Raw genomic sequence first — 27,930 nt, 5'->3', positions numbered from 1 at the left:
ACACTCACCCCTACTTTAGTGGGAACAATGAGTCTGCGTCTTTGATGCACACAGGAATAAACGCAGATCATCCTCTGGCTGCAGCCTTGACCGGCACTTGCTTTTGATCAAAGTCAATGCGGAAAACCTGCACTCACACAGGTAGGTGGAGGTGAAGGGAATGAGCACTTTTACAGCCTTTTTGGCGAGGTGGGGGAACTCGGTCTCCACAGACAGCCAACAGTGGGCAAGTGTCACTTAACTCGTCTTTTTCTCGTTATTTTTTGTCTCACGCTGCGCCTCCCCTGAAGCTCTCTGGCGCCCCCCAGGGGAGGCGCGCCTCACACTTTGAAAACCGCTGGTATAGGGGGTATACACTGAGCCGCAAGCGTGTCGTCTCCAGACAGACCCACTTTGGGAGCCGGCTTCAAAGTTTATCGGTTTCGGGCTCCGAAGCCGCTGCTCCGTTTTGGCTTCGTGTGGACGAACCGTCTATACCAGCGGTTTTCAAAGTGTGTGGCGCGCCTCCCCGGGGGGCGCCAAAGAGCTTCAGGGGAGGTGCAGCGTGAGACAAAAAATAACGCGAAACAGTGAAATGTAGCTAGTTAACTTCAGCTAACTTTATGCGAGCGGCAACATGGATCCATTTTTATTGAAGTGAGAGAGGAGACAGCGTCTGGCAGAAAACGGAGGAAGTATGAACACGATTATTTGAAGCTAGGATTTTCATGGACCGGTCCTGGCAGGGGTGGACTGGCCATCTGTGTGTTCTGGAGAATCACAGAACGGCCGGTCGTCAGCGGGCGCGGCTGTTCTTATGTTCTCTAAGGGGAGGCTCACCTTCCCACACTTTGAAAACCCCTGGTCTATACGATAAAGAACTTTAGCGGATACAACTGCAATCGTCTCCGTGTGGACGGGGCCTAATTGTTGGAGCTTTGTAGGTGTAATGCTTTCCCATTCTTGCTTGATGTACGACTTCAGTTGCTCAGCAGTCCGGGTCTCTGTTGTCGTATTTTGTGCTTCATAATGCGTCCCACATTTTCAATGGAGACAGGTCTGGGGCCTCATTTATAAACGGTGCCTACGCTCAAAAGATGGCGTACGCCAGTTTCTAAGCAATGTTTGCGATTTATAAAAAACAAACTTGACGGGAAAATGTGCGGTCCTCCACGCAAACTCTGACCCATGTGTACGCACAAAAACGGGAGAGAATGTTACCTCTCATTTATCAAATATGAAGAATACATTTTCACAAATTGATTAAAGCCAATCTTAAAATGATTAAACAAACGCCTGTTTGAGACTCCTCAGTGCACACAAAAACATAACTTGGAGAAATAAATAAATACGGAAATGTTAAGATCACCCCTCGATTATGTTCTCTTGTTCAGAAATGTATTCTCATAAATGATGCGGTAAACAGAAGGACAAAATTACTTTAAACTGACGCCATTTTGCATTTCTATAGGTTGAATAGATACGAGCATGGTTTTATATACTATCATGTTTAATCATGTTTTATGCCGTTCGCCAATAGCCTACTTGATAAGTCGCTCGTAAAACACAGGAGGTATGGAAACTAAGAACACCATATGTGGTAAATTGTACAGCTAATATAACTCAAGACATTAGTTTTATTTCCTTTAACTGGTGGATATAGAGTTGCTGCAGGGGGGTTGAGACACACAGGCTGGAGACGCTGCGCACAGCTGATCGATAGCTGGAACACAAACCACCAAATACAAAAAAATAATTCAGATCCAGTCGTCATGACTCCACTCCGGAGGGATTCCCCGATCATTTCTTATAGTTTCTCATCAAGGGGGGTCTCCTGTCCCCGGTACAAACACACTGCCTGAGGGAGGTTATGTGTATTTCTTTTGTCATTAACCTTTTTCGGACCACTTGTTTATTTATTTTGGTGACGATCCGACCTCCATGCTGGTTCAAACTGCATCCACCAAACAATATGATTTATCTCGACCAAAATAACCAAAATCTGACACGGTGTGAGATGTCTTTTTTAGCTGTTCTGTCGTCATTTCCTGCGATCTTCTTCATGCAGTCAGTCTGAATGAATATTAATACGGGACGTTTCTTTGACTTATAGGCAAATATGGGCGTTACGTGAAGCCCGCAAAAGCTGCGCCGCATTTCGAGTTGATTGTGATTTATAAAGGGAAACCGGCGTAGGACGTGCGTGCGCAGTGTTTTATAAATCGGAAAATGTCTGTGTGTATTTATTTGCTTTGTCCTACGTAAGCAACCTTCCCACGTGAATCCTACGCAAGGCTTTAGAAATGAGACCCCTGGACTGTAGGCAGGCCGGTGTAGTACCCCCACTCTTTCACTACGAAGCCACGCTGTTCTAACACGCCCCTGAAAAAGCATATGTTGCTCCAGAACCTGTCTGTACCTTTCAGCATTAATGGGCACTAACACCCCCCCATACCATCACAGATGCTGGCTTTGAACTTTGTGCTGATAACAATCTGGATGGTCCTTTTCTTCTTTAGCCGAAGGACACAACGTCCATGATTTCCAAAAACAATTAGGAATGTGGACTCATCAGACCACAGCACACTTCTCCACTCTGTGTCAGTCCATCTCCGATGAGCTCGGCCCAGAGGAGCCGGCGGAGTTGCTTGTGAACGACTGAGCCTTTCGGGGATGCCCCTTTTATACCCAGTCATGCCTCACCTGTTTCCAGTTAACCTGTTCACCTGTGGAATGTTCCAAACTGGTGTTTTTTTCTCAACTTTTGTTGCCCCTGTCCCAGCTTTTTTGGAACGTGTTGCAGGCATTAAATTCAAAATGACTTTTCAAAAGAAATCTAACCTTTATCAATTTGAACATTACATATGTTGTCTTTGTACTGTTTTCAATTGAATATAGGTCGAAAGGGATTTGCAAATCATCGTATTCTGTTTTTATTTACGTTTTAAACCACGTTCCAACTTCATTGACATTGGGGTTTGTACTTGTTTTGCTAATTTTGTGTTGATATGTCTCTTGTAACGGTCAAATCAATTTGTTAACAATTAACATATTTGAAATAACAGTCATTTTACACTGAAGGTGTGTCCCCGCAACATGTGTGCAACCCTGTTATCATTACCTATTAGGCTTGGCAGAAGAAGTGAGGACACTGTAAGTCACATGACACAGAGGAAATTACATCATCAAGCCATGTGCTTCTGCCATGGGTAGACCAAAGGTCAGCCCTCTTTTTCAGATGTATCTGATCCTTTCATTCTAGAACAAGTGTGGCACTCTAACCTACTCAATTGTGTTACTCATTTTATCAGATTGGGGGATTAATTCTTTCTTTAGTCAAATATCTAAGTTAGTCCTTTCCTTGAAAGTTACATTACATTCTGCCGCTAGCATTCATTCCTGAGGTAAAAGCTAACATTAGCATTGATTTGCAAACCTGTTACTATAAATAGAGTCATTAGTTACAGAGTTGCATTTCCTGAAATTCAATTTATTATCCTTAGTAGAATGTTATGTTTATATATAATTAAGCAAAATCTACTTGTTTTAAATGTATTACTGTATTTTCCCAGAATATGTATTGTTTTTTTTGTTATAGATACCAGGGAGCCTAAGCATGTTAAGATGAACCCTTTAATCCCCCTATTATACTCTCTTACAACAACATACAGGGTTCTTACACCTTTTCCAAAGTCAAATTCAAGCACTTTTCAAGCATTTTCAAGGTGCATTTTCAAGCTTTTCAAGCATCTTACAGCTGTTGTAAATTACATATTTATATACACATACTTATACTCAAATGATTATTTCCCTACCTCACATTAAATCAGATGTTCTTTATGCTATAAACAACCAAATGTGTGTTTCATAATAGCATTCTACATGATGAACAATTTAAATTTTTAGAAAAGAAAACTAAGTTTAATATTTCAAAATGAGTGACCCATCTGTACGTAGACTGGGCATCCCATATAACCTGGCTGAGCCAATATAAAACAATCAGCCAAATAACTTTTCAATACATTATTGATTACTATTTTTGAGGTACTTTTAGGTTGGCAGTAAACACAAGTCAGAGGTAAATGGTTTACTTTTACTCCACTACATGTATTTAATACCTTTAGTTACTTTACAGATGTGGATGAATGATGTGAAATATAATCAAGTGTTAAATCAGACTTTAGTTCCACCTGGAGTAAATTCACAAGCTACCCTGCAGTATACAAAGTCATTCAAACTAGCTGCACCTTTACCAGCTTTGATAACACTTTAATGATCAATTATTATAAAACGTATCATATACAATTATTAGGGATGCTCCGATCGCCAATTTTGGGGCCGATCGCCGGTGTTATGCCGTAGATTGAAGCCTTGCCGTAGATTGAAGCCCTGTTCGCGGGGACGAGCAAAGTGACGTCATCGCCTGTATTGAGCGTTCGCCTCGTTTTCTAAGCGGGAAAAACGAAAGATACTATTTACTTTCTCTCTTTTGAATGATATATTTCCCATCAGATTAAACAGCAAACGGCTGAATAAATAATGTGCATACAAATTGCGTGGAGGCTCGTTTTAAGGACACTTTTCAGATCTGTCACAATCTTCGTATTGGAACAAACTTCCGTTTTTGAGTCCACTCTGTTATGTTCCTCCTTCCTACAGAACAGACAATGACAGGATAATATGTCATTTGTCAGTATAGTCCTATTTTTTAAAACCTTCTCTGTTGTTTAAGTGTCTGATAACTTTTTCCTCTGTGGTTTCCTACTCAACACATGTTTGTATTGTAATGCCACTCATTTTTAATTTTTTATTGTATTTTAAGGTGACATTGAATGCTTTGAAAGGTGCCCTAAAATAAAGTGTATTATTGATCTTATATCTGTGCCTATATCACACTATTAATGTTCCTTATTTTAGACTAGGTTAATCCTGGTGTCAATAGGGAAGATCTGCACTGTTCTCTCCATAACATGTTCAGCAGAGCAGGTATTTCTCCTGCCAGATTTGGAACCCCCCCTATCATTTTGTCCAGGATGGTCATACACTCACCAAAATCACACTGGTGTTTGCTGTTCCCCTCTAGTTTGTGCTCGCAAAAGCATTTTACTCTGGGCCCAGCAGGTGAAAAACTAAAGAGGGGCTTCCAAATCCGGCAGACTAGGTGCTGCCAGATATGGCACCCCCCCTACAACTTTGTCCAGGACAGTCACACTGTCACCAAAATCACACTGGTGTTTGCTGTTCCCCTCTAGTTTGTGCTCGCAAAAGCATTTTACTCTGGGCCCAGCAGGTAAAAAACTGAAGAGGGGCTTCCATATCCGGCAGACCAGGTGTTGTAGCTGCCGGATTTGGAAGCCCCCCTATATCTTTATCCAGGATAATCACAACTTCACCAAAATCCTACTGGTGTTGCCTGTTCCCCTCTAGTTTGTGCTCACAAAAGCATGTTACTCTGGGACCAGCAGGTGAAAAATTATAGGGGGGCTTCCATATCCGGCAGCCAGCCACAACACCTTCTCTGCCGGATATGGAAGCCCCTCTTTAGTTTTGTACCTGCTGGGCCCAGAGTAAAATGCTTTGGTGAGCACAAACTAGAGGGGAACAGGCAACACCAGTAGGATTTTGGTGAAGTTGTGACTATCCTGGATAAAGATATAGGGGGGCTTCCAAATCCGGCAGCTACAACACCTGGTCTGCCGGATATGGAAGCCCCTCTTCAGTTTTTTACCTGCTGGGCCCAGAGTAAAATGCTTTTGCGAGCACAAACTAGAGGGGAACAGCAAACACCAGTGTGATTTTGGTGACAGTGTGACTGTCCTGGACAAAGTTGTAGGGGGGGTGCCATATCTGGCAGCACCTGGTCTGCCGGATTTGGAAGCCCCTCTTTAGTTTTTCACCTGCTGGGCCCAGAGTAAAATGCTTTTGCGAGCACAAACTAGAGGGGAACAGCAAACACCAGTGTGATTTTGGTGAGTGTATGACCATCCTGGACAAAATGATAGGGGGGGTTCCAAATCTGGCAGGAGAAATACCTGCTCTGCTGAACATGTTATGGAGAGAACAGTGCAGATCTTCCCTATTGACACCAGGATTAACCTAGTCTAAAATAAGGAACATTAATAGTGTGATATAGGCACAGATATAAGATCAATAATACACTTTATTTTAGGGCACCTTTCAAAGCATTCAATGTCACCTTAAAATACAATAAAAAATAAAAAATTAGTGGCATTACAATACAAACATGTGTTGAGTAGGAAACCACAGAGGAAAAAGTTATCAGACACTTAAACAACAGAGAAGGTTTTAAAAAATAGGACTATACTGACAAATGACATATTATCCTGTCATTGTCTGTTCTGTAGGAAGGAGGAACATAACAGAGTGGACTCAAAAACGGAAGTTTGTTCCAATATGAAGATTGTGACAGATCTGAAAAGTGTCCTTAAAACGAGCCTCCACGCAATTTGTATGCACATTATTTATTCAGCCATTTGCTGTTTAATCTGATGGGAAATATATCATTCAAAAGAGAAAAAGTAAATAGTATCTTTCGTTTTTCCGTTTAGAAAACGAGGCGAACGCTCAATACAGGCGATGACGTCACTTTGCTCGTCCCCGCGAACAGGGCTTCAATCTACGGCAAGGCTTCAATCTACGGCATAACACCGGAATCAGCTTGTTCCAGAGGTAGATAAAATAGCTAAGTGTGTTAGGTCTAACTCTTAATGTGTGTTCTGCTCCGCTCACCGGTCCGTCACAGCGGGTGGAGCTGCAGGATTTCTGCTTCACACACACGTTGCATACCGCTATTTTATTGTCATTTTCGGACACTTAAAATACTGCCAGACTAGTGAAGCCATTTTGGCGAGCTTGTTTTGCCGCGCACAGAGAAAAGTGTCATGTATTTTACATGCAACGATAGCCTAATCTAAAATGCTCTACTACCGCATACCTTTCGTGTGGTGTGTGGCTCGTCAGCGCAGACTCTCGCATCGTTATTGTTGCACACTTTGCAGGAGGCTACTCTTGGGCTTCGCTTGACCCTCGTCTTAGCCATGGCTTGTATTTGTCTTCTGCTAGCCAACGCTCGTTGAAACGGCAACCTCCTGGCATACTGTCATCTTTCACTCTCATCAGAATGCCCAGGTCACACACGTAACAAAAACACTTGCCGGTCACGCGCATTGCGCGGGAAGGCCGGAGCGGAGCTGTTTTATGTAAAAGCGAAGCAATTAAGCGCGCTCCGACTTCTTTATTTTCTTTTAATCTAAAAAGCGAAGTAAAGCATTTACAATTTCAAGCACTTTATCCCAAATTCAAGCACCATTCCCAAAATTCAAGCACTTTTCAAACCTTGAAAACACCTCGTACAATTTCAAGCATTTTCAAGGATTTCCAGCACCCGTACGCACCCTGAACATATTATAGGTCTCAGATATATACAAAACATGTCTATGAAGTGTTTTGCTCAAAATACCAAACAGATCACCCATTCTAGCTATGCCTCATACCCCTCTATATCAGCCCTGTTAGAGAACTGCTGATTCTGGGTCTGTAGCTTTAACAAAAAAAAAAAGAGAGCAGAGTTCAAGATTCTCAGCCAAATGCTGCCGTGATTAAACGCCATATTATGTTCCAAACCACATCAAGCATTATTTCTGAAACAGTATAGAGCTCAAACTCTTTCTCTCTCGCGGGTTTACCACAAGGACAGTACCTTATATATCTGGATTCTTTACACATATTCTCTCCAGTACAGCGTTAGCTCTGAGTGTTAGCGATGCTTGCTAATGTAAACACAGACCATATTACTTCCAAAGCACCTCACTAATTGTTTCTGATACAGCAACGTTTCTGTTAGGGGACGATAGGTTGGGGCGGAACGCTGCCAGGAGTTCAACGTAAAGCCAGCCTACATTTTTAGTAATGTTGTCATGACCGCAGCAAATCTGGATCAGCTCCGTTGTACCCCCGTTTTTAGAGATGTGGGTAGGGAGGACAAGAGACTTTGTGAGTCTCCTTTCACACCGGGGACAAATATTTATGTATAAAAGACATGAAAAAGTGCATTTTGCATAATAGGTGACCTTTACAACCAATTTTTTCCAAATACATAACAGAACATTTGAAAATAAAGGGGTCATTTTTCAAAAATGTTAATGTCTACAGGTGCTCCAATTCTGGAATGCCCCACATACAGTATCTGTCACGCCAATCGGTTGCCTTGATAAATCAACCACTTCTTCGACAATTATTTTACTGAGAGCTTCAACAACTATGACCAGGGAAACCAAAAGATGCGGTTGTCCAAAGTTCTTTTCATCTGTTTGTTTGACAAATACATTGAAATAGAAAAAATGTATTCAGGTTGGAAGTGTATGCGTACCTTCAAATGCCATCAGATACCCTGTAAGAGGACCAAAAGAAAACTCCAATCAACTCGATATATATGCGACAGGTGAAATTCTGCTAAGCTTCTTGAGTATATCAGAATGTTGAGGCATGAGACCATTCTCACCATAATCAGGGCGGGTGGAGATGGGGCCTGAGCTGACGGTGGCCATGTCGCTCACTGAGGTGTCCTGGGTGGTGCTGCGGCGCCTCCTTGAGGTGGTGTCAGCGGTGCAGTTCTGCAGGTGAAACAAGTGATTGTTTTTTTTTGTAAAGGACAGTTAAGAAATGAAGAGCCTTAATTTGAGATGTAGCAGTGAAGTGAAGAACATTGCCAAGACAGCTTTCCATAACATACACCAACTACTGTCTATTGAAGCGTTGTATTTAGATACACAGCATTATATCATTTGTGCTGCCCAGTATATCAAGCCAGTATGTCCTGCATTTTGATTTCATGCTGGTTTCCCCGTTAACGTTAACCATACTGTAGTTGCCATATTGTAAATGTGGTCATTGAATGGAGAGCAGGGTGTTGTGGGATCAGACTTGTGGTCTGGGGGGAAGGTGTGTGTATGTGTGGTCTGGGGCAAGGTGTGTGTGTGTGGCAGGTCTGACCAGAGTGAGCTGAGGGCAGAAGGAGTGGACACAGAGCCGGGTGGCACAGTGCACGTAGTAGGTGGAGAGGGGGGTAGCCTCCGCGCTCTGGACGAAGCGGAAAGCCTCGAAGGAGAAGCGGGCTTCCTGATGCACTCCGTTCACTTCCAGCAATGTCTGGGAATCCCGGTTACACCTTGAAGAGGACAGATGGGGATAATTTGTCCTGTTTCCAGGTTCTTTTACCACTAAAACATGTTGATAATATTACGCTTCTCCTTTTAAATTACACTACCAGTCAAAAGTTTGGACACACCTTCTCATTCAATGGTTTTTGTTTATTTTAATGTTGTTCTACTTTGTAAATTAATACTGAAGACATCAAAACTATGAAAGAACACATATGGAATGATCTAGTTAACAAAAAAGTGTATGAGAATATAATTTTTATTTGAGATTCTTCTTAGTAGCCCCCTTTTGCCTTGATGACAGCTTTCCACACTTCTCTCATTCAGCTTCATGAGGTCGTCACCTGGAATGGTTTTCAAATAACACGTGTGCCTTGTCAAGAGTCAATTTGTGGAATGTCTTGCCTTCTTCATGTGTTTGAGGCCATCAGTTGTGTTGTGCAGAGGTAGAGTTAGTGCACAGTGGAAAGCCCTATTTGAATACTGTTGTAATCCATATTATGGCAAGAACCAACTCAGTGAAGAGAAACGACCGTCCATCATCACTTTAAGAAATGAAGGCCAGTCGATCCGGAAAATGTCAAGAACTTTGAATGTATCCTGAAGTGCAGTCGCAAAAACCATTGAACGCTATGATGAAACTGGCTCTCATGAGGGAAAGGAAGACCAAGAGACACCTCTGCTGCAGAGGATAAATACATCAGTTACCAGCCTCAGAAACCACAAATGAAAGCACCTCAGATTAGAGCCCACATAAATGATCAGAGCTCAAGTAGCAGACAATCTCAACATCCACTGTTCAGAGGAGACTGCGTGAATCAGGACTTCATGGTCCAATCGCTGCAAAGATCCACTACTGAGGATGAACAACAAGAAGAAGAGAATTGTTTGGGCCGAGAAACACAAGGATTGGACATTAGACAGTGGAAATCTGTACTTTGGTCTGATTAGTCCAAATTTGAGATTTTTGGTTCAAACCTCTGTGTCTTTGTGAGACGCAGAGAAGGTGAGCGGATGGTTTCTGCATGTGTGGTTCCCACCGTGAAGCATGGAGGAGGAAGTGTGATGGTGTGGGGGGACTTTGCTGGTGACACTCTTGGTGATTTATTCAGAATTCAAGGCTCACTTAACCAGCATGGCTACCACAGCATTCTGCAGTAGCCAGCTAAATATAAATCATATTCTGGATTTTTTATCACTTTTTGTTTACTAGATAATTCCATATGTGTTCTTTCATAATTTTGATGTCTTCAGTATAAATCTACAATGTAGAAAACATTTAAATAAATAAAAAACTTCGAATGAGAAGGTGTGTCCAAACCTTTGACTGGTACATACTATGGGAACACTAATAGTCTAATACAGAGGTCTTCAACCTCCGCGACCCCTAGGGGGCTTGCAGAATTGTTCGTTGATTAGACAAAAAAAATGTTCCCCTTTTTTTTCAACCAATTTATTTCCCACAAATGTAAATGTCTTGAAATACACATTAACTTGAGTCCTACATATTGTAGCAACGGATAAATGGAGGCACAAGATGTTATCTTTCACCTTTTCAGTCCCCAGCTGACTCAGATCCCAGATACAAGGACATAGCTGCAATATTATTGAAAATAATATTTTTGGAGAAAAATGTATCGTTCGTAACTTAGACATGTAAGGTTCAGACATCTCACTAATGTCGGAGTAGGTGTTCCATCCACAGATGGCTTGAGGATTCACTGTCCGTTCTACATGTATGTTTAGAATAAAAACATTAACCTGTGAATTATTTGAATAGTTAAGTGTTGTATGCAAGATTTATGTTTATATTTGGCAGTGGCACTGCCAACCTTTCACATGTTTAAAATAAAAACATGAATATATGAACCTGTGTATTAATTGAATAGCTATTGAATGCACAATAACAGGGTAGCTATGTTTATACAAGACACTAGGCGCAGTTTAAAGGTCCCATGTCATGGCCATTTCTACTGATCATAATTCCATTGTTGAGGTCTACTAGAATAGATTTATATTGTGCAATTTTCCAAACTCACATTGATTTCTCATACAGCATCTCTGTATAGTATGTGTATTCACCAAGCGGCAAACTCTGGGGAAGAGCCGGGACGCCAATACGGAAGTGCCACAAACTTCATATATTGGCCGATAGGCGATGACTGCAGAAAGGAGCAATTTCCATAGACCCCCATGTTAAAATGCCCAACTTTACAGCAGAAATAAACATGTTTCTACCCCTGGATGCTATAAATATGATTATGGATATAGTTAGATTCCACCTTCATGATTATGAATCTGTGAGTGAATTGTTTTCTAACGCGACCCTTTTATTTATATTAAGTCTTAAAGTCTTTGCATAAATTAGGGCGTGGTCACTTTGATGGACAGGTACGTGCCTCACTGTCAGCTAACATCAACTTGTCCACTCTGCTAGGCTACAACGTTAGTTAGTTGTAGTTACTGTACTTGACCCTTTAGCCGTGTTCGTGGTGATTGTGCCTTTTAGGGAATATTGTTACAAATACCAGACAATTCAAATGTCGTGCTGTGCGCTTGAATGTACTAACAGAACTTCCAAGAAGTCTAAAATGATAATATTATACATGTTAACCCCGTTAGCAGGTGTTTGTGTGCTTGTTAGCTTAGCTTGTTATGTAGCTTATTAGCCAGCTAAGGACGTAACCCTTTATACATGTATACATATATATATATACAGTTTAGTTTATGATTCAGCCTTGGGTAAGACTTTTGTAGTATATGGCTATGACGCCCATAATGCTAAACGGGAGCAAATGTTAAAAGGGGACCGAATTATCCCAGTGGTGGCCGCCGGAGCTAAGGGAGCCGCAGGGGGCTAGCTCCAGCCGGCGTCCAGCTCCAGCCGGCGTCCAGCTCCAGCATAAGGCGCGTTCACACCAAGTACTTTTCCCACAATAGTTCATGAGAACTTTAGTTCATGAGAGTTCTTTTAGTTCTGATGAACTAAAGCAGATCGCGTTCACACCAAAATGAGTTCCTGGGGGTGGATTAGGCAAATGAGCCGCTGACGTCACTTCTTCTTCTTCTGCTTTGGGTTTACTGGCAGGCCGCAAACAACTTCACGGCGAGTACAGTAGGTGGCGGTATGCACCTTAAAGTTGCAATTCGCCAAAAAACCGAGAGAAGAAGAAGAAAAAAAACTTCCGCTTCCGCTGTATGCTTCTGTTTACCTTCCGACCTCAGACACGGTATGGAGTTGACGTTTTGGTGCTCGTGTTATACAGCTTCGTAACTGAGTTATTTAAGCCAATAACTCAGCCACAAATACAAATACAAATCGACCATTCAAATGCAATAGAAATGCTGAGTCGGAGGCGAAGGCGGTTAAGAAGCCTTAACAAAAGGATTGGACCACGAAAAGCACACGCTATGGACATGTTTCGCCGTAGGACAGCTGAGGATGATGACCGTTATCACGCCCAAAGAACAGCAATGGTACGTTCATTAAATCACATTAATACTATCTAATGTAGGATTTATGGAGTTATGTAGGGCTAATTTGTGTCTTTGTATGTGTTCCAGATATGCGAATACTACGGAACGTGTCGTGTCCCGCGCTCTCTCTGGGTGAACAATAGAACATCGGCCTGGTGGGAGAAGGTGGTGCCAACGTACACCAATGTGCAGTGGATCAAAGATTTCCGAATGTCCAAGGGCTCTTTTCAACTCCTCTGTATTCGCCTGGAAGCAACGTTGGGGAGACGCAACCTAAAAAAATCGCCGCGTGGCAAGACACGCGCACAGCCCTTATGAGGCATCTGAACAGCATGGAAATTGTAAATTGACAATAAAGCTGATCTTTTGTACAGTGCATTTGGTTCTCTCTTTTATTTACCACAGTCAACAGACACAATTACAATAGTGCAGACACATCTTAGTGCAAAGATTAAATGTCAGTATCAAAACAGTACTCACACTGTATATTTGTATATTATTATGTTAAATGTGTGTTAAAGACAATGGGATGAGGTTGAAAGCTCTTTAAAAAGCTTTTGTATACCATCTTTACTGTGATAAATACATACATGTTAAGCATACACACCTGAAGAACTACGTTACACACACACAGGTTAGTCTGTGTACCGCTGCACTGCTGCTGGTTTAAACAAAGACAGTCATGATGCTAGTGCCGTGCATGTAGGTTCTCTTTTATTTATCAGCAGCAGATCAATAAGTGTCAGTAGTATCAAAACAATATAATAACAGTGGCAATATATATATATATATATATATATAATAACAATAGGTAGGCTCAGCAGCAGACACACCTTGTTGCGTGAGACATTATATTCAGCAGAAATCTCCACGTTTGCAGTCAACCAAAGTAGTTTGTAAGTATGCTACGGACAGAAAACACACACGACCACATCGCTCAGAGTTTGGCCTGGAGTACGGACCGTTTATTGAATCTGCGCATGCTCATTAGCATGACCACGTTTCTTTCACTCAGGCACATTCTGATGATGTCATACACATGAACTGAAACATGACTTTGTTCTTATACAAATATGCTTAACACACCTTAGTGCAAAGTTAGGTGTCAGTATTAATAACAGTGGCATATATATATATATAATCACAATAATACAAAATTAACTGTCCCAGGTGTAGGCAATTTGGGGTGAAGTGTCTTGCCCAGGGACACAACGACATCCTGACTGCAGTGGGGTTTGAACCTGTGCTCCCCTGATCCGAACACCAACGCACCAGACCACTGCACCACACACCTCCCAACAAGTCATTGTACAGTTTATCAACGACGACAAGTTTTTCTTAATTTTTGTATTGAAGGCCTGTTGGATTTAATCAGCTCGCTTAGCACTGCCAGAAGCCCAGCCTGAAAGGTATTTTGTTGCTCCACCTCGATTCCTGGGCCTTGTGTGAATGCAGCAGCCGTTCGTCGTGCATCTCCTTGGCACGCAGGTCCTCATTCTCCTTGCTGACCATGGCACGGCGGTCCATCGCCATGATGGTGTCAAGGAAGCTGTCATCCCGTGCCTGCTTTCCTAAGGTGAAATATGCAAGATACAAGATCAGTTTAATCGCAACGAGACAACATTGTCCAACATTGGACATGGTGCAGGCAGGGACAGTGTACAAAATGCAGGTGTAAAGTAGAAGATAAGATAGGATCAAATAATATCAAATAAAAAATAAATATCAAAGTGCCCTTATTTATTGTTTTGTGCTTAATGTAAGCTTGAACTTTGTTTTATAGGGATTAGTGGACATCAGTTAGATGTGTAACCTTCTTTCAAGGCCAGAGTAGTTACAGTGTAAGTGGATTGACATCTAACATAACATGGCTGAGTACAATCATAACAATCAATAAAAAAAAGGAAAAATAATTAGAATTTCAATTACATTTCTACTTAAATGTGCAAAGATATTAGAACATCAGTCTTTGTGGCATGCAGGTAATTAACTGTTTAAGCTTTTACCATTAACATGTAGAATGAATGTTGCAAATGACTTGAAATTATAGCAACTACAATGTATTGTTAGAGGTAGCATTATGTCCAGCTAGCATGCTAATTGCTAACGTTATATTATCGTTTTATCCCGGAGGGGAAAACTAGTTTCTAATCCTGAGAGAAACACCTCACCTGAAACACACGATTAGTGCCATGAATTAGTGAAGCAAATTACAGAACATTGCACACTTATTCACAAGTCAAAACGTGTTCATAACGGGCACGGCTGAGAATAGCTAGCTAGCTAGATGTTGTTAGCCAGCTTGGACCTAACGTTAGCAAGTTCTAGCATGGCTAGCTCGATCTACTGAGCAAATAAAAGTACATCTAAGACCAGATTAAAACAGTGCAGTGCATGTATTTTATTATTTTATTTTACCTTCGTAGTCGTCCCGACATGACTTTGCCAGGTCTGCTAACTTTGCTGAGCCACGGAAACTGCATTCAGTAGAAGCTTCTGAATGCGGCGCTTCGCGTCCTCCGATGATTTATTTAGTGTTGCTATAATAACTGCTTTCACAAAAGTAATCTCTTCGGGTGCGCTGGCCGAAGAGCAAATGCAATGGCCGCTTACAAAAAAAAATTCAGAGTCAAACGGGCGTGGTTTGCATTCCGCACAGCCAATCAGACGTATGAACTATTTTCTCCCACAACAGTCCCTGTTCTCTAGCAGGGACTGAAAAGCGGGTCAGATGAACTAATTTGAACTACTTTAGTTCCTGGGGCTTTTTGGTGTGAACGCAAATATATTGTAGTTCTGATGAACTATTGTGGGAAAAGTACTCCAAAGTACTCCGGTGTGAACGCGCCTATAGAAAGGTATTTTCTGTGTTAGAGTTTTACTCGCTACAGGGTGTACTTTGAGGGTATTTGACTCTGCAGACCGTTTACATGCATAAAAACCTTCATAACACACAAGGGGACGGGTAATAACCAGAAAAGCATGACATGGGACCTTTAATATAACACACAATGTTATACAATATATATAATAGGGGGTCCCTGCTCCATCTCTCCATCAGTTTGGGGGTCCTTGGCCTGAAAAACGTTGAAGCCCCGGGTCTTGCATTTTGTAAATTGAGACATTTAAATTACTGTGGATGGAAATATTATAAACAATCAACACCATAGCACCCTTGCATTTATGTGAGTGGCAATGGACATTGTTTTGCTTGACTTTATTAGAAATGTTGATTTCAGAATGTAAAAACTAAATGTGGCCCCCCTGTGTCGCCGACGGCTTCGGATGGAAGGTGCCAGCACTAGTTCCAAAATACACTGGATGACCATTGTGCTTTCATTTGCATAAAGCTTAGTGGTTGTGTCAGTTGTGAGGTAGAGACCACGTTTAATAAATAAGTTACATTTTAAAACTTTAAGGTTGTCTTCTGCCACTTTAATATAGACCATTGGATGGAGCTCAATGTTCAGAAACAGTATTTATTCCTTATACTAAAGCTTTCTATTTTTCTCTCGACCTGAGTCACGTTGTTTCATCTGTCATCTGGCGGCCGTTAACTCACCCAACGAAGAGATCGTAATATGTGGCGTCGGCGTGAAAAGGCGAGGTTGTGGCGTAACATCGGTCGAGGAGCACGTTGAATCTGTTCGGAGGAGTTTTGAGCACATAAATGGAAAATTAATAAATATTGACATATTTTACCATTTTCTTGGTGATTATAACGGGGCTGAAGAATATTTGCTGTGGCGCAGGTTTTAAAATGTACTTTTTGATTTGATAATCCATACACACCACTGAAAGCAAAACAAATGTTTATGTCAGTATGTTCTTTATCGGGCAACATTTACGGATATACAAAGAGTTACCTCAGATGCTAAACTTGTGTAAAGTAGGCTACCTGTCAGTCAGGTTGGACGCCTTCACTTCTACAAAGATCCTGGTCTTCAGCTCCAGGCCGCCCGAAGGCATCTGCAGCGAGGAGGAGTATCCGCTGTCCTAAGTTCAGCCCAACAACAGAGGAGAGGCTGTTTGGATTGATGTGTCATTTGAACAGTGCTAGTATCACTTCAAAACTGCTCATCCTTCCACACCAGTGAAGGGCAACAGAAAGGATTTGTCTGGACTACATGATGCAGAACCCCAACAGTAGCATTTCTATAGAATATCCTTTTTATCTTGCAGTTCATGAGAGAGGAGGTTAAGCAAAAAATGCAGCAACGGTTCCAATTTAATCCAACAAGGCATCACTTATATTAATTATTGGTATATAACAAGTTATTAAAGTTATGTTTTAGGTTACACAAATAAAAAAAGATGATGTTATAAATCAGATAGCCGAGGTAAACTCTTAATATCATCTCCAAAACAAAGCTCCATCATCACTCTCCAATAGTTTCATGAAACTGTCGCTCCGATGTGCTGGTGGGGGGGGCTGTTTCACCTGTTCAGGCACAGAGTGGTACTGCAGCACGTGAAGAAGAGGACTTCACGTAAAAATGATAATACGTTTAGAAACAGGTCTGTGATGTATGAGGGAAAAGTTCAGGAACACCATAGTAACCACTCCTCCGAGCTGCTTTCCCCTTCTGTCACACAACGTGGTGACTTGTGAGAAGAAAGGAGAATATTTAGAAAGAGCTATGCTTTTTATTTACCATTAAATAAGTTGGTGGGACTAGAAAGATCCATTTGAAACGTAAATGAAAACAGAATACAATGATTTGCAAAATTGAATACTTGGCAAATATTCACTAATTTTTTACGTTCCAAAAAAGCTGGGACAGGGGCATGTTACCAGAGTGTTACATCACCTTCCCTCTATCAATTGCACGATGAGAAACTTTGTTCTTAAACTGTGACCCTCGCCCACCCTTGCTTGTGAACGACTGAGTCTTTCGGGGATGCCCCTTTTATACCCAGTCATGCCTCACCTGTTTCCAGTTAACCTGTTCACCTGTGGAATGTTCCAAACTGGAGTTTTTTCAGCATTCCTCAACTTTCCCAGTCTTTTGTTGCCCCTGTCCCAGCTTTTTTGGAACGTGTTGCAGGCATCAAATTCAAAATGAGTGAATATTTGCAAAAAATACTAAAGTTTGAACATGACATGTGTTGTCTTTGTACTGTATTCAATTGAATATAGGTCGAAAAGGATTTGCAAATCATTGTATTCTGTTTTTATTTACGTTTTACACTACGTCCCAACTTCATTGGAATTGGGTTTGTAGAATCTGTCACCGAAGTTTATTTGGCAACCCATTTTGGCCTGTTTTAAATATTTTTAGTTTTACATCCGTCTGAGAGAATGATGTTGTCCGCAATTCGATGTGCAGGAGCGGAGGGACAGCTCCCTATGCACGGAGAGTATTCACATCCAGATCGCAGTGATTGTTTTTCACAAAAAACAGCTTCACTCCTCTTACCGAGAAGAGTCTCATGCTCAGCGTGCTGATGAAACTCCCATTATTGTCTTTCACTGCCAGGTTGACCCCATACCTGTGGGACAAAAAGCTCGGTCAGCAGCAGGTAATCTCTACGGGAAAAACCAGGTCCTTTTCCACATGATACCTGAGGGACACACTGAGGTGATTCAAACCCTGCAACAAACACCTCTGAGGACAACCACGCAACATAATACTTTCTTAGATGTAGTCAATCTGAGCTGAGAAATATATTTTAACTAGGGCTGTCAGTCGATTAAAACATTTAATCGCACATTTTTTATCTGTTCTAAATGTACCTTAGAGGAATATTTTTCAAGTTTTTAATACTCTTATCAACGCGGACAGACGCGAATTCGCTCCGACGGCGCGCATGAAGCGGTGGACGCGGCGCGAATCACGCGATTGAGGCGATTGAACCAACACAGTCTCACGGCATTTCGTGTTATAGTCACGAAATGAATCTATTGATTCGTGTTCACCAACACGATTTCGCCATTTTTTTCGTGTCACACAGAACGATTTTAAAAGCAATGTAAATAATAACAAATTAGAAGGAAAAACACATTTAAAAAAATACAGATTTAACTATTCTGACACAGAACGATTTTAGAAGCAATGTATTTATATTGGTAGTATGTTTCGTGCCTGCACCAAATAATAACAAATTAGAAGGAAAAAAAGATGACATAAAATACAGATTTCAGTATTCTGAGGCTCTGAGCCCCATTTCTTTTCCTCACTGACGGCAAAAAAACTCAGACATTATACAATTTAAAATAAAAGGGATAGGGTTAGGGTTAGGGTAAGATATTGAGTAAGAACATGTTTTTATGAACCACACAGCTTCTGGTCTTCCAAGACCCGACCGGACAAAAAGACGTGTTGCAGGCACGAAACATACTACCAATAGAAATACATTGCATTTAAAATCGTTCTGTGTGACACGAAAAAAATGTGAAAATCGTGTTGGTGAACACGAATCAATAGATTAAATTAATTTCGTGACTAATAACACGAAATGCCGTGAGACTGGGTTGATTGAACGGTGCCGCGTTAAACGCAAGAGTTCAATTTTTTCAACTCGAGCGTCAAATTCACGTGAGGCGTTCTCGCGGAAGCCAATCAGCGGTGAGGATCTCAGCCTGCCGTCACTGACGTTCAACCACACAACATCAGCCGTTAGCTGTTAGCAGTTAGCACACAGAGCTCACAGCTCCTCATATCTGTTCAGAAACTGGACAAAAGTTAAACAAGTACAAACCACAGACTGTCTGTGTCATGGCGAATACAGTCGCTAGTTTATTTATGTCTGTAGGCCGTTGTTATGAGTGAGGAATGAGCATATACAACGTTAGCTTAGCCTGGTCGACCCGATCTTCATTCAGAAAACAAGCATTTTAAAAGATGTTTCGCCTGCCGTCTTGTCTGCAGACTTGTCAAGCATTAATTCATGGTTTTTACTAACCGGTATCAGTATGTTGTTACTTCGGCATCATTTAGAAACGTGTATTACAATTTAATCACGGTAAAATATGTTAATTTTGTTGTAGTTGTAGCTCCCGAGCCAGCGCGTCTTGTTTGAATGATGCGAGTAAACACAGCTGGCAGCTGCCGTGAAACTCCAGCGTTTAGAGCGATGCGATAGGAGCGATTAGAGCGAAGCGAATATTCGCATCGCGTCCGGTGTGAACGCAGCATTACACTCTCTCCCTACTGTGTACTTCTTTGCACTGAGCCAGTTGCTCAAACAGACACGCCTCTTTATAGTTGTCGGCGAAATGCCGCTCCTCTGTCTTCATAACAGTCAAAGCATGAGACTGAAGTTCCCACTGTGGGTCAAAATAATGCGCTGTGATGTGCAGTCGACACGTCGGATGCGATCCGAATGATCTAACGCAGCCCCTCGTCCTCCACAATGTTAAGCTGTAGCCACCCATTTAGCTATCGCTGTTATTGTCCAGGCGTCTCCCCGGCAAACTTTTAAGCGTGGTCTGCCGCAAGCGAGCGGCAGGAGCGGGGCTGTCAGCATCAGCTGTGAGCTTGGCTTGCTGTTTAAAACACCTTTTTTTGTATCCATATCTCTCGCTAGAATCTCCCACCATCCAACTAACAACAACAACAACAACGTCAAGCCTTTGGGCTCTGAAACTACGGGCCGGGCCGAGGACAAATACACATGCGTTAATCGCACGTTAAAATAATTAGTGGTGTTAAAAAAAAATTGCGTTAACTTGACAGCCCTAATTTTAACCGTTACTTACTACCCAGAGCTGAGATCATATCACGCTGCTTTTTGATCCTACAGTGATAAGTCATTTAGTTTCCATGGTATTCGAGAGAGGAATTACATATTCTAACTGTCATCAGTTATTTGCGTATACATTGTCCAGCATGGCCTTGACTCATGAGGCGCTTTCACACCGGAGTACTTTTTCCAGTATAGTTTGCGTTCACACCAAAAAAATCCGGAACTAGAACTTAGTTCATGAGAAGCTTTTCACCCCCTTTTCCGTCCCTGCTAGAGAGCAGGTACTTTCCTGGGAGAAAAAGGTTCCCATTTCTGATTGGCTGGGCGGATTGCAAACCACGCCCCGTAAAACTCAAAATAAGTTTTGTGAAGCCGCCATTTTATTTTCCTCACATTAGCATTAGCATTCGCCCAGCGCACAAACAGAGAGAGACTAACTTATGGCAACACAAAAGAAAACATGGGAGCGGTGGAGATTAGGAGGTGTCGGCGTTTCTGGCGATTTACTCGGAAGGCTTCAGTAGAAGCTGCTGGGAGTCCCAGCAGCTTCTTCTGAAGCCAGTCCCCAACTCCGGGGACTTCCGGCCGGGGACTTCGGGTGGCAGTATACACCGTGAAGTTGTTTGCGGCCTGCCAGTAAACCCAACGCAGAAGAAGAAGAAGTGATGTCAGCGGCTTCATTTGCCTAATCCTCCCTCAGGGACTGAATGCGATCTGCTCTTTAGTTCATCAGTTCTGATGAACTAAGTACGGCAAAGTACTTGGTGTGAAAGCGCCTATGGTGGCTAGAACGGCTGAAGGTCACCATCTAGTTCTTTTATTTGTTGCTAACAGGAAAGAAAAACACCTCCATGCTTTTGAAGAGAAAAACTGATGAGTGAAGAGCAGCAACAAAAGAGGCCTACACACAAACCTTCAAATAAACTCCTGTGAGTCATTAATATGGAGAAAAAAACACAAAGACCTTCTCACAGCACCGATTCATAATGCGTCTGTGATTAGGAAAAGCTAAAGCAACATGTCACCTTACATTTATTATCAACAGCAAATCTACTGCTGTGTGCACTTTTAACTACAAATGCCACTCACACGCTCATCTGAGTGTTGTTGACCAGGTACTGCAGGGGGTAGCGGCAGGAGAACCTGTACATCACCTCCTGGTGGTACGTGATGGCTCCTGAGCCGGGGTCCTCAGAGCAGACCATGCCTGAGATGCCGATGTACTGCACCTTGGAGTAGTCTGCAAACAGTCCAGAGCCCACCTCCTCAGTGACCTTGGAGGAACAAGAGTTAGAGTTTGTTGTTATGGAATGTGTTGCTGGACTTCCCTCAGCTGGGAGTTCTCTAGATCACCTACAGTCAGCTGGCTGGAGCAGAAGGTGATTCCCTCCTCTGTGATTGAGAAGTTGAATTTGACAACCGGCGGGTCTGCTGTCCAGTCAGCAGTCCCTTTACACTGGAGTTTGGAGTGTTCTGAGTTGAGGGCCAGCAGGGACTCGTTGTATCCGTTGAAATAGACGGGACACATGAGGATCTGCAGCTGCACCGTCTGAGAGCCACACAGGACCTCGATGTCCGAGTTAACTAAACAGAGAGAGGATGAGAACAGAATCACTTTTAGATTATTTTTTGGCCATCAGCATTCAATTGCTGAAGATCAGGAAAGAGGGAAGAGAGGGAATGACGCGGGCACCCGGCACGCCTTTGTAAATGTAAACTCTAGCAGGTGAGCCCCAGAATCATCTGGAATCATTAAGATGAACTTGACTCTGTCTGTCAGTGTCTGAGTGGCACACTATTTCCTATGTGACTTCTTAAAGAATAGGAATAATATCTTCATTGAGCTTGATCATAATTTTAAAACCATACTCATGTGTTATAGGCGGCGGCTGTGGCTCAGTGGATAGAGTGCTGGACAGTGGATAGAGTGCTGGTCTTCGAATCAGGGTGTAGCAAGTTCGAGTCCCACTGCAGTCAGCATGTTGTTGTGTCCCTGAGACACTTCACCCCAAATTGCTCCTGTGGGGATTGTCCACAGTACTGAATGTATGTAAGTCGCTTTGGATAAAAGCGTCTAACAAATGACATGTAATGTTATAGCTGCAGCTACAGAGGGCTGAAAGAGTTCAAGGTTCAGGATTCTTTCGTGGTCACTCTGTAACACAAGAACATGCTAGTTGAATTCCCTATCTACAAGAAAAAAAACCTTCACAAAAAAAACATTACATTTTATTAATAGTAAATAAATTCTGAATTTTGTTAAAAACAATGTGTATTAAGATACTAAATTAATTTCAATGCAGTATCAACAATTACATGTTTATAATGTTATCCTGTAATCACTTTTTTGTTGTACATATTCACTAACTAAATTAGTTATATAAAAGTATGAGAAATGTGTCATATTACTTTTCTTTTTTTTCTTTAGGTTGTCTCAACTAACTTAAAGTGGACCTATCATGCTATATTTGAATAATATAGTGTAGGACCATACCTATATAAGGCATTTTTATACTTTTTTTTTTTCAAAATACCAAACAGATCATGCATTTTAGCCATGCCTCATTTTGCTCAATTTGACATTTTTTAGCTCTGTTTTTGCAAGGGCAGATTCAGTGAGAACAGCACCATCTACAGGCCTGGCATATGTACTACAGCGTCTCCAGCGCTTTCGAACGGCAATGGCCGTGGCTGTCTCCTCCTGATTGGTGGAGTTGGCCCAATAGCCGTAGCGCCACCGTCCTGACGTCAGGACAGTGTTCAAATCTGGATCCGTTTTTATCAGATCCGTTGCAGCCCCTTTTTTAGAGATTTGGGTATGGAGGAAAATAGAGAGGGTTGTGTTTTCTGACACTTGGTGAGTTCCCTGGAACACCGGGGACACATATTCATGTATAAAAGACGTACAAAAGTGCATTTTGCATGATAGGTCTCCTTTAATTTTTACTTTATATAAAAGCAAAAAACCCATTCAGTAACAGAAGCATTTAGTTACAGTAAGAGTATGTATACCATTTGCAACATTTTATATCTTCACAGAATCCCCCTTCTTCCTACAGGTGATATATAAAGCCAAAGCTTAATTTCAAACTCCCTAAAGCTGTAACACAAAGACACACTCCTCAAAGAAAACACTGAGCTCATACTCATTATAGGTTCAGGAGGAAGAGAGGTGTGAAGGGAAGTCAAACACATGCAGATGAAAGGGAAGGGGCTTCACTGACCCGGACTTCTGAATGTGGACTGTCCAAAGCAGGCATTTTGAGCTCGGGCGACAAGCAGTGTGGCGAGATGACAGGTGAGAAGGGACAGCCACATCGTCCTCAAACTGCTTAACAAACGCATGACAGAAATCAGAAGCACGCTTTCTCCTCCAGCATCCAAAATCTGAAAATACAAAGTACTATCAACATCATGTACTTGTACTGATATAGTATCAACAAATACTTGTACTGCAGTAACATGTCCCATGATATATCATCAGATGACATTACTAAGTTATCAACACTGATTAATTAGTATGTGAGCACAATTTAAATTATTTAAACCTAGCTTTAAATATTTCATTTACATTAAGCTTGTCCTAATCAAAGTATTCCTTCAAATTTCACCAGAGAAATCTGAGTGGCCATGAGAGGATTCTGGATGGAAGAATCTTTATAAGGGAACCACTGTTACTATACTTTATTAAATCTTACCATGTGTATTCCAATGGTTTTCTGTCAAATCTGGCAATAACATTGTATCATGTTATATCTTATATAAAGTTGAGTGAATCTATGTGGTTCCCTTCTATCACTGCAGACATGAGTGATATAAGGAATCCTAAAACTGTATAGTAAAACATTTCCCTATGCTTTAAATCCTACATCACGTCCTTCAACAGTGAATACTAAGCATCAACCAGGGGAATTCATATCATATCATATATATGGTAAAATAAAGACGACTTTAACCAGTATGTTACTGGTTAAAGTCGCCTTTATTTTTGTTATGTTAACAAATAAAAATGGGTCTTTTAAATGATTTCAAATGACAGTCTCATGAGCTTGCAGTGTAACTGCTAAGCCACAGAAACATCCTTCATGTATTTTGGATATTCTCCCGGGATCTGTTTGCAGGAAGTGTATGTGGAGCATATGCTGTACCAGGAATAATCCTCTCATCGCTCTGACACTGTGTGTGTGTCATTAATCCATACTGGAGGACAGCCTGATGGGTTTTTGACGTCATGGTTTTCTGGTTAATTTTTGGCTTAAAGCCTTAAAGCAATATGCACAATTTTAGAGTAATAATGAGAAGCAGCACAGACCTTTGTAGACTAGCTGTAAGAAGTGACAGCTCAACAAAAATATACGTTCATTATAATATAACCAACAAAAGACAACACTGCATGCTGCAAGATTTCTCTTTGACACTGAAGCTTAGAAAAGTGATTTCTTACCTTACTGTATATGGATTGCCACAAAGTGTTGCTCCCCTTCGTTCCCTCTGTATATCTTATCTGTATCTGCTGTTACCTTCACAACTGTCTGCCATTCATACTGACCCCCTTTCCATCTAAAGAGTCCTCAGCAAGCCCTCAACATAAAGGGAAGGTAGGAGAGCAACACTAGCTGGTTGGATCATCTGACAGACGTGGAACAAAAGGGGAACCTATAGAGTGTCTTTGCTTTAAATCAAGCTTGTTTTTAACTACAATCATTTGTAAAGCAAGTGTCACAATGTACCCTATATATGGGTGATTTATTATGAAGTCTAAAGAGGAAAAGTGTATAATTAGAAGGTCATTATTTTATTGCTTCTTTTGAGCTGATAAATACGTTATAATGAATATAAGGATATTTGAATTTACTTTGTCTCAGACATGATACGGTTCTATTTTAACAAAATCTCTTATGGTACAACTGCCAGGAATAAATCCACAGGAAAACAAAAAACCCAGATATTTTCAAGTTAACCTGTGATGAAGACATTACAAACCCAACATAATAACACTTGCTTTCATTTTTATACAAGGGCCACTAAAAAAAGACATGTGATTAATTATGGTCTGCTGAAGGGACTTTTTAGTTTCTTCGTCACATGTGCCCAGAGCTACCACTCTTTGTAAAGAAAGGACATCTCCTGCCCATCATCTCAGACTGGAGAGAAAAGGCACACCCTGCCAGACAAAACCTACAACCGTCACCTGAACCAACCCCCCCCACATCCCCTCAGGAACCCTGAGACCTCCTAACAATGACGTGGAGATAAGCTTACACAAAAGTCCTATTTGTTCTTTTCCTCATTCAGCAGCAATAATTGTATCAGGGGGGCTTGTTTAGAGAAAAGTAACCTGAGTTCTACGTTCTTTTTTTTATTACATGTGATTTGTTAGACGCTTTTATCCAAAGCGACTTACATACATTCGGTACTGTGGACAATCCCCACAGGAGCAATTTGGGGTGAAGTGTCTTGCCCAGGGACACAACGACATGCTGACTGCAGTGGGACTCGAACTTGCTATCCCCTGATTCGAAGTCCAGCACACTCTCCACTGAGCCACAGCCTCCCTCGTTCTCTTAATCCTGTGGGCTACAGCTTGAGAGGGACATGATTGTACACATCATTTGTGTGTTTCCACATAAACTGAAACACTCTCATGATCCATGTTTAACTCAGATGTGGAGCAGCTGTATTCAAATGTTTTTATACCGTGAAGTGTTTTCTTGGAAAAAAGATGTGTTTGTCGCAACATTTGGCCCTTTTTTTTTAAATGTTAACTATAAGTCTTTGAGAAAGACTTTGAACGTGTGTGCTCTACATTCTCTGTATAATTGGGATGAGTTTCGGTTAAACCCTGTCACCTAAAGGCACACCAACCAAAATATCCAGTGAACTCCTAACGGAGCGGCTCCTTTCTGTACATGGCAGTAACAAGATCTGCATCATATCAACATCTGTTGAATATTAGCCTTCCATTAATGCCTTCTCCTACATTAGGCGCGTTCACACCAAGTACTTTTCCCACAGTAGTTCATGAGAACTTTAGTTCATGAGAGTTCTTTTAGTTCTGATGAACTAAAGCATATCACGTTCACACCAAAATGAGTTCCTGGGGGTGGATTAGGCAAATGAGCCGCTGACGTCACTTCTTCTTCTTCTGCTTTGGGTTTACTGGCAGGCCGCAAACAACTTCACGGCGAGTACAGTAGGTGGCGGTATGCACCTTAAAGTTGCAATCCGCCAAAAAAACCGAGAGAAGAAGAAAAAAAACTTCCGCTTCCGCTGTATGCTTCTGTTTACCTTCCGACCTCAGTCAGACACGCTATGGAGTTGACTGAAGTTGTGGTTTTGGTGCTCGTGTTACACAGCTTCGTAACTGAGTTATTTAAGCCAATAACTCTGCCACAAATACAGATCGACCATTCAAATGCAATAGCAATGCTGATTCGGAGGCGAAGGCGGTTAAGAAGCCTTAACAAAAGGACTGGACGGCGACAAGCACACGCTCTGGACATGTTTCGTCGTAGGACAGCTGAGGAGGATGACCGTTATCACGCCCAAAGAACAGCAATGGTACGTTCAGTAAATCACATTAATACTATCTAATGTAGGATTTATGGAGTTATGTAGGGCTAATTTGTGTCTTTGTATGTGTTCCAGATATGCGAATACTACGGGACGCGTCGTGTCCCGCGCTCTCTCTGGGTGAACAATAGAACATCGGCCTGGTGGGAGAAGGTGGTGCCAACGTACACCAATGTGCAGTGGATCAAAGATTTCCGAATGTCCAAGTGCTCTTTTCAACTGCTCTGTATGCGCCTGGAAGCAACGTTGGGGAGACGCAACACCAACTACCGGGAGTGTGTACCCGTGCCTAAAAAAATCGCCATAGCACTGTGGAAACTTGCGACCAACTCTGAGTACAGGACCATCTCTCATTTGTTTGGAGTCGGCAGATCTACGGTGTGTTGCTGTGTGCAGGAGTTCTGTTCCGCTGTTGTGACGCTACTCCTTCCTGAGTTCATGCCATGGCCGAACTCTGAGAAGTTAGAGGAGATGGCGTTATATTTTGAGGGCAGATGGGGTGTGCCACAGTGTGTAGGTGCAGTAGATGGATCACACATCCCTATTCTGAGACCAGAGGAATACCACAACGAGTATTTCAACCGCAAAGGCTGGCACTCGGTCATCCTGCAGGGTGTTGTGGATGGTAAGGGCCTCTTTTGGAGTGTTTTTGTTGGCTTACCAGGGAGCATGCATGATAGCAGAGTGTTCAGCTTGTCATCACTGGTTAGTTGTGTGGATAGAGGTGGTCTACTTCCTCATGTAACAAGGAATATTGGTGGACATGATGTGGGTTACTATATCCTTGGTGACTCAGCCTACCCCCTGCAAAGATGGCTGATGAAACCTTTCCAAGGAAGGCTCACACCCCAGCAACATGTGTACAACCGCAAAACAAGCCGAGCACGAGTGGTGGTGGAGAACGCTTTTGGCAGACTGAAGGGCAGATGGCGGTGCTTGATGAAGCGAAACGACTGCAACATGGACAATATCAAAATCCAGGTGGCAGCATGTTGCGTATTGCATAACCTGTGTGAGCGTCGTGGTGATGAGT

At 42.0% G+C, this 27,930-nt stretch overlaps 1 protein-coding gene across 1 annotated transcript; it reads right to left on the bottom strand.

Moving 5' to 3' along the window:
• Nucleotides 1-4,570: 4,570 nt before the first annotated feature.
• Nucleotides 4,571-23,642, bottom strand: si:ch73-261i21.5 (zona pellucida-like domain-containing protein 1). Its single transcript, XM_034117282.1, has 10 exons — nucleotides 23,549-23,642; nucleotides 21,682-21,908; nucleotides 21,414-21,598; nucleotides 18,056-18,128; nucleotides 16,534-16,631; nucleotides 16,198-16,278; nucleotides 8,992-9,166; nucleotides 8,501-8,612; nucleotides 8,369-8,389; nucleotides 4,571-4,632 (listed from the first exon to the last, which is right to left on the bottom strand). The coding sequence occupies exons 1-10, from the start codon at nucleotides 23,640-23,642 to the stop codon at nucleotides 4,571-4,573; spliced, it is 1,128 nt and encodes a 375-aa protein (XP_033973173.1).
• Between the last annotated feature and the right edge of the window lie 4,288 nt (nucleotides 23,643-27,930).

This window comes from Trematomus bernacchii, unplaced genomic scaffold, assembly GCF_902827165.1.
Source record: "Trematomus bernacchii unplaced genomic scaffold, fTreBer1.1, whole genome shotgun sequence".
In the NCBI taxonomy this organism is placed as follows: domain Eukaryota; kingdom Metazoa; phylum Chordata; class Actinopteri; order Perciformes; family Nototheniidae; genus Trematomus; species Trematomus bernacchii.
The sequence above is the reverse complement of the archived record's forward strand: the minus strand, read 5'-3'. Positions and strand labels throughout refer to the sequence as shown.

Coding starts and splice junctions, on each gene's coding strand:
- si:ch73-261i21.5 (XM_034117282.1), bottom strand. CDS start 23,642: ATGTGGCTGTCCCTTCTCACCTGTCATCTCGCCACACTGCTTGTCGCC. Junction 16,632..18,055: donor TGAGCATGAGACTCTTCTCG/GTAAGAGGAGTG, acceptor GGCTGAACTTAG/GACAGCGGATACTCCTCCTC. Junction 16,279..16,533: donor GCGTCCAACCTGACTGACAG/GTAGCCTACTTT, acceptor TCCTCCGAACAG/ATTCAACGTGCTCCTCGACC.